This window comes from Vicia villosa, unplaced genomic scaffold (assembly GCF_029867415.1).
Source record: "Vicia villosa cultivar HV-30 ecotype Madison, WI unplaced genomic scaffold, Vvil1.0 ctg.000538F_1_1, whole genome shotgun sequence".
NCBI classification, from domain to species: domain Eukaryota; kingdom Viridiplantae; phylum Streptophyta; class Magnoliopsida; order Fabales; family Fabaceae; genus Vicia; species Vicia villosa.
In genome coordinates this window covers 252,163-261,248 of record NW_026705247.1, presented here as the reverse complement: position 1 = coordinate 261,248, position 9,086 = coordinate 252,163, and the positions used below count along the sequence as shown (strand labels likewise).

The 9,086-nt window shown below is 39.7% G+C and overlaps 3 protein-coding genes across 3 annotated transcripts; all 3 read right to left on the bottom strand.

The window, feature by feature from the left end:
• Positions 1–1,016: 1,016 nt before the first annotated feature.
• LOC131629243 (putative glutaredoxin-C14) lies at positions 1,017–1,451 on the bottom strand. The gene has a single exon (XM_058900041.1). The coding sequence runs from the start codon at positions 1,407–1,409 to the stop codon at positions 1,017–1,019; it is 393 nt and encodes a 130-aa protein (XP_058756024.1). The 5' UTR covers positions 1,410–1,451.
• A 1,859-nt stretch (positions 1,452–3,310) lies between these two features.
• Positions 3,311–4,636, bottom strand: LOC131629231 (uncharacterized). Its single transcript, XM_058900029.1, has one exon. The coding sequence runs from the start codon at positions 4,634–4,636 to the stop codon at positions 3,311–3,313; it is 1,326 nt and encodes a 441-aa protein (XP_058756012.1).
• A 3,184-nt stretch (positions 4,637–7,820) lies between these two features.
• On the bottom strand, positions 7,821–8,675 carry LOC131629230 (uncharacterized). The gene has a single exon (XM_058900028.1). The coding sequence runs from the start codon at positions 8,673–8,675 to the stop codon at positions 7,821–7,823; it is 855 nt and encodes a 284-aa protein (XP_058756011.1).
• Between the last annotated feature and the right edge of the window lie 411 nt (positions 8,676–9,086).

Genomic DNA, 9,086 nt, shown 5'->3' with positions numbered 1-9,086 from the left:
GGGTAGTAAAAGATTTTCATTCTTAAAACCCAATTCAAACTCTCTTTCTTTTGTTTCATTAACCTTCAGTTAGTGAGAAAGTTGATTTACTTGATATGCACTATGCTAAATTTAGCATATGCAATTTGTGTGGCTAACCAGTTCATGCATGATCCTAGGGTGAGACACTTATAGGCGGTTTACCGTACTCTACAATATCTCAAAGGCACTCAAAAAGAGAACTATTGTTTAAAAGAGGTGGAAGCTTAACCCTAGAGGCTTACACTGATGATGATTTTGCAGATTCATTGATTAATAAAAGATCTATTTCAAGCTATTGTACCTTTTTGTGTGGAAATCTTATTGCTTGGAGGTGTAACAAACAAAGCGTAGTTGCTTGATAAAGCTCTGAAGCATAATTCAGAGCAATGACATTTAAAAATTGTGAAATATTATAGATCAAACAAGTGTTAGATTATTTGAAGATACAATTTAAGTGTCCTATGAAATGGTTTTGCGACAATAAATCGATCATATGTATTGCACATGATCTGGTTCAATATGACAGGACAAATACATTGAGATTAACCGCCATTTCATCAGAGAGAAGTTGGATAATGGATTGATAATTATCACTTACATGCCTTTTAAGCATCAATTCAATTGACATGTTAACAAAAGAAATAATTCAACAAACTTGTAAGTTTGATTGATATTCATTCGTCAACTTTAGAAAAGTGGTGAAATATTAGCATTTTTAGTTAAATTATTTTAATGAGTATGAAGCTTATCAAATAAATCCATTCGATTTAGATTTATCAGTGCAACTTGAATTATACAAACTAGCTAAAAAAACCCAAATAAAATCGACAGAATTCCAAATGTATTTTTTCCACATATCATTGAAAGTTCCTTACAACCTATTATAAGTCAGTGCTTAATTATTTTAATATCTCTATAATTAAGCATGCAATCATTATCACTAATTAATTTCAACTCTAATGACTAAGAAATTAAACTTAGATTCACATTAAACTTTAAAGCCATAAAGCACCAGCATCTTTGAGAAGAGGTACAAGAGAACCATTGATATGAAAAGACAAAACTCTATCCATAGAACCAACTAATTTTCCACCAATGAAAACAACAGGAAGTGATGTTGAATTTCCAAGTAACCTGATGAATGGTTTAGAATCTTGATCAAGTTCATGAACCATGGCATTCACTCCCATTCCACTGAACAAACTGTTCATTGCATGACACATACAACTAGTACTACTAATGCTGAATATTACAACAGCACTTTGTGTAGCTAATCTCATTATTCTCTCCATTTGATCTTCTTCCATTGTTCTTCTTACTCTTGTTGTGTAGTAGCTCCATGATGGTTGCTCCACTTGGTAATGCATGAGTTTCTCTTGATTGAACATGGTGTGTGTTGGAAATGTGCAATTGAACAAAGTAAGAAAATTCAGATTAATTTGTGCTCAGTTTAGTGTGTTTGTGATGATGAAAATGAAGAAAGGGAAAGTGTGGTTTTATAAGAGGGTGTGAGAAAATGTAACTGTTAGGAAGAATGTTGTTGACCTTAGGGTAGTTGGTTTGTCTGTTATTGTCGGAGAAGCGTGTTGTGTTTTTCTATAGACGTTGTTTGTCTATTGTCTCTATATAGTATACACTCTGTGTGTTTATTTTGCAGGTTGTCACTCGAGGAGAATATGCAAGCCGAAAATATTTCATTTCAAACAGTTGACAAAGGACAGTAGTAATAAAGAAAAGTGTGATAGTAACTAAGATTGAATATATTTTTAACACAGATAGCTGCTTTCCTATAGCTATGGCTTATGACAACGTAAATAAAACATGCAAGCAGCGTGCATGGCGTTTGCAGAGTTTGTCTGTGTGTTATAGAAAGTGTGAATTAATGGAATGTCAAGTCTCATTCTAAAGTTTCATTTGTTGTTTATTTTTAATTATTTTTGGTTAAAATATCAACCAAAAGGAGCATAAGAAATCAGGGGAGAATGTTGATTGTTGAGATAAAGCAGCGACAACATGGCAACTTGTGTTTGAAGGGCAGGCAAGAGCAAGGCGCGACTTCAATTCTTAAACCGCATGCCTACCAACTTTTCTGATTCAGGCGGCGGAAACTTAATGATGTCGCCATATTTTTTGTCTTTGCTGTCATTCTTTCTTTATTGCTTGCTTTACATCTATACAAACCTGGCTTAGGTACCTTTTGATGATTTTTTTTAAATATATGCCACCTTTTCAAATACAAAACACCAATATGCCATCGTATGAAAAATAATTTTCAAATTCTCACACTTTTCATTTGGATTTCGGCCACCACTTGGCCGATGAAGCAAATTTTAGGACATTGAGGTTCGGTCATATCTTGGACCACCTTGTGAAGAAGTTTTTTTTATTAATTATAATATATAATATTTTTTATTACAATTAATTAATAATATTTATATATCAAAATATTATTTATTATAATAAAAAAAACTTCTTCACAAGGTGGTCCAAGATATGACCGAACCCCAATGTCTCAAAATTTACACGGTGGGCGAACTCCAAATGAAAAGTGTGGGAATTTGAAAATTATTTTTCAGATGGCACATTGGTGTTTTGTATTTCAAAAGGTGGCATATATGTAAAAAAATCTACCTTTGATACCTTTAGTACAAATAAGGAGATAAATAAATAATTAAAAAATATTTAAATAAAAGAAAATAAATAATTAAGGTAACATGTAGTAATAAAATTACGTCATCATGGAAACACAAAGACACAAACCTAATACCTGGGAAATCACATGTGTTTTCTTTCATTTTTTCAACTCTTTCTTCTCTCTTAATCAACAATATCGTTTAATTTTTCAATAGAAATCCTTCTTTCTAATCCCAAACTCCTTCAACTCGAAGAACAGACCCTTCGCCTTCCAAAAGTCGCCAAACTCTATGATGAAGAAAGAGGTCGCCTCCACGCCCGTTGCCCTTTTCCTACTTCCGTCCGCTATGTCCCAAGCCCCCCATTGTCGTCTTGCCTCCATGCTTCTTTGCAACCTTGCTCCATTCATCTGCCGTAATGTTAAAACGACCCATAATAGCAAAAAATTAAAAAAGAGAAAGAAAGTTAGAGAGAAGGGGGACAGTGGTGGAGCTGTGGGACAGGGGAAGGCCACGACCACCCCTTTATTTTTAAATTTTTTTATATAATGGAAAATACCAAAATGCACCTATTTGAAATCAAAACTTGTCTCTTACTTTTCCTTTCTCATTCATGGTTAGGTTAATACTTTTTTTTTGATAACCAGACCATTCAATTAAATCAACAAAGCCGAATGGAGAATACAAGACGGGCCATCACTCAAAGAAGGAATGACGCCCAACCAAGTTTTGTTTCCTAGGTTTCTACCTACACCCACCATATGGTGAGTTTCTAAATTACAATTTCTATTCCAAAACAATACAGAGGCAGATTTAAAATTACACAGAAAGGACCTACAATCAATCACAATGGGTTCCAAGTCTGCCGAATAAGCGCACCCGTTGATATAGTCGACCACAAATTGTGCATCAGAAAAGAACACAATGTTATCAAGAGAGAGCTCCTTTGCCATCTTCATCGCCCACCTTAAAGCTAGTGCTTCCGCCATCGACACCGAAACCTGAATGAATTCCTTCTTGCAGGCAGCTACCAGAATGTTCTCCCCCCCCTTCTTGATGACACAACCCATTGCAGATATACCCTCCTCAAAACATCCAGCATCTGTTGCAATATTTATCGTCTCTGCGTGCACAGTAGCATCCAGCCTCACATCCTCCCTCTTCGACCTTACCTGAGCCTGTGGAAAGACATTGTTATATTCGGCAACCCTATCATAGATATCACCAGCTATAACCATCAGATCAATCCTTTTGTTTTGGAAAATCAACATATTTCGTGCCTGCCAAATTTTCCAAAGCGCGGTAAATTGAATTTGAATCTCGAAAGTGTTGTTGCTCCGAAGAATCAACTCCAACCAGTCTAGGACATCTTCACACGGTTGCAGGCGAATTCCCAAAGGGGAAGCAAAACATACTCTTTTAGCGAATTCGCAGTCCAGAAAAATATGCTGGGGTGTTTCCAAAGCAGAACAGCAGAAGGGGCAAGTAGGATCCAGAGTTATACCTTTTTTCAAGAGATTACTTCTAGTCGGGAGTATATTCTTGCCTGCTCTCCAAACACAATTTCTGATCTTCGAATCAATGGGAACTTTCCATAACTTTTTCCACACGCCTCCGTTGTTGCTCGAAGAGGGTCCAGGAGCTTCCTTTCTTCTAAGATCTTTGAGATAATGGTGCACAGATTTGACAGAGTATTTGCCATCCTTTTCAAAGTGCCATATTCGCTTATCCTCCCGAAGTCTGCTCGAAAGGGGAATGCTGGCAATTTGAGCAGCCTCATTCTGATTGAAGACTTCACTGAGAATATCTGTTTTCCACCGTCCCGACTCAGAATCAATGAGTACATTTACCATAGCATTTTCCTCAATACCACGTCTTGGACTCAGGGCTTTAAATCCTGGATTGGTCGGGATCCAGTTGTCGTACCAGATTTTAACCTTAGAACCGTCCCCAATTCTCCACCTAGTTCCACTTTCCACCATCTCCTTTGCGCTTAAAAGGCTTCTCCATGCGTAACTTGGAGAAAATCCAAATTTTGCCTATGACAGAGTTCCTCTAGGATAGTATCTGCCTTTGAAGACTCTAGCTAACAACGAGGTTTCATCATTTAACAGTCTCCAATATTGCTTTCTGAGCAGGCTCTTATTGAACTTTCCGATCCCCCGGAATCCCATTCCGCCATTACACTTTGCAAAAGAGAGTCTCTCCCAACTCATCCAATGCATTTTCCTCACTCCATCCTTGGCCCTCACCGGAATTTGGCAAGAAATGCTTCAATCTCCTTACAAGTTCCTTCAGGAAGCTTGAAACAACTCATTATATAATTTGGAATCGCTTGGGCCACGACTTTTAGAAGGACCTCCTTGCATGCTTTAGACAAAAAAATTTCTTTCCAGCCTTTGATTTTCTTCCACACACAATCGATCACCAGCCCAAAAACTTCCTTTTTTGACCTTCCAAGAATCACCGGCAGGCCCAAATAAGTACTATGATTAACAACAGATATCATACCAAGCCCTTGTCGCACCATTTCACAAGCATCAGACCCCATATTCTTGCTGAAAGAGACCTGTGATTTATCCAGATTCACCATTTGTCCTGAGGCCTTCTGATATCGGGATAGCACTGACAAAATACCTTCAACTTCCTTTTGGTTTGCTCTAGCAAAAACCAAGTTGTCATCTGCAAAAAAACAAGTGAGAAATCACAGGGGCTTTCCGCGCTATTTGGATTCTGTGAATGCTCCTCTTCTTGATCTTCTGCTTCAGCAATCCAGAAAGGACTTCTTCACAGATAATAAACAAGTAAGGGGATAGAGGGTCCCCCTGAAGGAGGCCCCTCTGAGGGTGAAACGTTTTGCCCGACTGACCATTTAATAAAATCTGGTACGATACTGTCGAAATACACCTCTGAATGAGCTGAATCATTTGGATCGGGAATCCCATAGCTTCAAGGGCACCTGTACAAAATTCCCATTCAATTCTATCATACGCCTTCGACATATCGAGCTTTACCGTCATCATACCTCTCTTTCCAGCTACTTTCTTTTTCATCCAGTGAAAACACTCCATTGCTATAAGCGCGTTATCAATAATCAACCTTCCCTTGACAAATGCGCTTTGCTCCTCATCAATAACCTCCGGCAGTACTTTTTTCATCCTATTCGCGATCGTCTTTGTAACCATTTTCATCACTACATTGCATAAACTAATCGGACAAAAGTCTTTAGGGGAACTTGGATTTTTCATGTTAGGAATAAGAGCAATGAATGTCTTATTTAAAGAGCTCGGGTTCACATTACCGTTCAGCACCTCCAGCACAAGCTGTGTAACCTCACTGCCACCTATGCTCCAATACTTCTGGAAGAAAAATGTCGGGAGTTCATCAGGACCTGGAGACTTGGAAGAATGCATCTGCCATAGCGCTTCCTTGACTTCCTCTTCTGTATAACTCAATCCACACCACACCTTGTGATCCTCTGATAACGTCCCTTTCAAAACAGTGCATACTTGAGGGATATCACTAGGATTTGAAGTAGAAAACAAATCAGAGAAATAATCAAGAAGGATTTCCTCACAGTTTTTGTCACCCCGCCTCCAATTTCCATTTTTATCTTTGAGTTTCTTAATAGCATTTGCCTTCCTCCTCTGGTCCGCCTTGCCGTGAAAGAATTTTGTATTGCAATCTCCGTCCCTAAGCCAAACAGCCCTACTACGTTGTCTCCACATGGTTTCTTCTATTCGGAGAAGGTTATCCCGTTGTCGTTCCAGAGCTCTGTGCTTGGAAATACTTTGAGAATCTGGCATCCAGCAGACATCTTTTTGCATAAGGCCTTCTACCCTCTTAATCTCTTTAGATATTGCTCTTGTCCTGTACTCTTTGAATCTCGCTTGCAAGCCTTGGAGAGCATTCAACTTTCGCCAAACATTGCTCCCCGGTTCCATCCAACATCTCTTGACTAGCTCTTCACAATGCGGGTGTTTCGACCAAGCTTCTTCGAATCTGAACAGATATTTTCTTCTAGGGATGTCACTTGGCACCTTCTCCAAAATATCAATCCGTATAGCTGCATGATCCGATCCAAAACATGTGAGATGGAACACCTTTGAGCCTGGGAACGTCTCCAAGAAAATTGGATTTGTGAGCCCTCGGTCTAATCTACATTGTATATTCTCCTTATCCTTCCTACCATTCGACCAGGTATAACGATAACCTACAAAATCCATCTCAGTCAAATTGCAAACCTCCATCGCCAGCCTGCTCCAATGAAATTGAGCCTGGGTTCTGACATTTCCTCCTTGTTTGTCTATATTGTTAGAGATGTCATTGAAATCTCCAAAACAAATAAGTCCCTCTCCATCAAAAGTATTCAAATCCATCAGAAGCTCCCATGTTTTCCTCTTGTTCCGCTCCTCCGGGAAACCGTATATTCCTATGAAGTTCCTGCTCCGTTCTTCTTCCTCTTCAAAAACAGATCCTTTGATATGATTCAAAGTATATGAGTCAATGGATACTCTAAGACTATATTTCCACATTAGCATCACCCCTCTCGCACGCTCCTTGCCGCAGCCTGAGCACCCACAACCAAACACTCTCCATACTTGGTTTTATTTTTTACAGCAATTGCTTCCTCTTCCTTAAGACGCGTCTCCATAAGAAATACCATAGAGGAATTTTCAGTTTTTTAGGAGCCTCTGCAAGGCTCTAACTGCACGGGTACTCCCCAAACCCCTGTAGTTCCAACTAATGATCTTCATTATTGTAGGCGGTGTTGGTTTTCCAACACCACCTCTGGTATAGTTTGTTGAGTGATTTCAATACCTTTGGATTGTTTGCGCTTCTTTTCACCACCCCCTACCTCCATCAAAGACCCTTCAGTAATTTGTACCTCGACAAGTTGTCGCTTCCCTCCTTCAATTTCTTTAGCTCATTTTTGGACTTCCTCCACTTTCCTCACACCCCTCTTTCTGGTCCACTTCTTTTGTTTAGAAGAAGATGTTTCAACTTTCGATTGGTTTGGTTTGTCAATCAGTGATAAGGCCACTGCGCTAAGAAATTCCGCGACATCTTCCACATCCACCACTGCCTTTTTCTTACCTCCATCATCCTCAAGATCCGTTATGTCGCCTCCTCCTTCTTTAACCATCTTCTGTAATTGCTCGACCTCTATATCATCCTTTTTCTCCTTCTCTTTTGTCCCGCATCTGCTCTGGCTTGAAGAGACACTAAAAGGCTCCTACTACGTGTCCCTGAGCTCGAATCTTTTGTTCTGTGCTCCTCCCCCAACTTTGGTAATGGGGATGCTCTCAACCATTGTCCATACGACAGTTCCTGTTCATCCAAGTCTTCAAATCCCTCTTCTGTCATGTCCTCCAAATCTTCACAATCCTTCATCTGATGGCCAATCCTTCCACAAATATAGCAGAAAGTAGGCAAGCGTTCGTACTTAAAGTGCACCCTCAGGCTTTTCTCTTTATACTTCACCATAGTGCCTCTCTTCAGCGGTTTCTTCAGATCAACCTTTACTTTAACATGGAGGAACCTCCCGTTCCTGTAAGCCTCCTTCGGATCCGCCTCCACAAACTCGCCCAGAATATTTCCTAGTTTTTTTGCCATGGCTTCAATTCTCAGAGCTAGCGGTAGTTCGTATATTCTGACCCAGAAAGCTCCTGTATGCAAGTCAGTATCTGCAGGTTGTTCATCTCCTGAAATTTTTGCAAGAACCAGCAGAGCCCTGTCAAAGCTCCAGGGACCGCTCTTCAATACAAACTCCATGTCTCTCTTTGTGGCAAAGTTAAACAGGAAGAGGTTCTTATTTAGTTCCTGGATTTCAACTGGGTTCTTCAGCCTCCACGCTGATACCATAGTGCTTCTGAACGCTCTGCTGTTGAAACTGCCTTCTGTCCACAATTTTCCAGCCAGAGATCTTCGAAAAGTTTCTTCTCCATTAGCCTCCTCCTCTGCCGCTACAATCCCTTCCTCCTCCTCTTTTGAAAGAGGAATGTTCTTCCATCGTTCCATTCTTGGATTGAAGTTTGAGAAGCTGAAAAGATTTTAATGGGTAAAACACACAGACTGGGTTCAAGGGATTTCAGCTAAACCAAATGGTGGTTTTGCATGTGAGGAAGCAGTATACACTATAGAAAGAAGAGAAACAGTTTGGAAAGGAGAAAGAAAACAGCCAAACCCAAAACCACGTTGGGGACACCACCAGACAAAACTGGGAAAAACAACCCACGCATACCACGAGATATGGGGAGAGGGAACACGTTAAGTTTCTAGAGAGAGAAGCTCAGACTTCTCTCTACAAAACACGTGAGTAACATCCGGTTAGGTTAATACTGATAAGGTAAAAACCTTTTACCTTTCCTTTCTCATCTGCGTTTTCTACCGTCGAAATCAGAACTGGAAGGAACATACTTCTCCATCTTC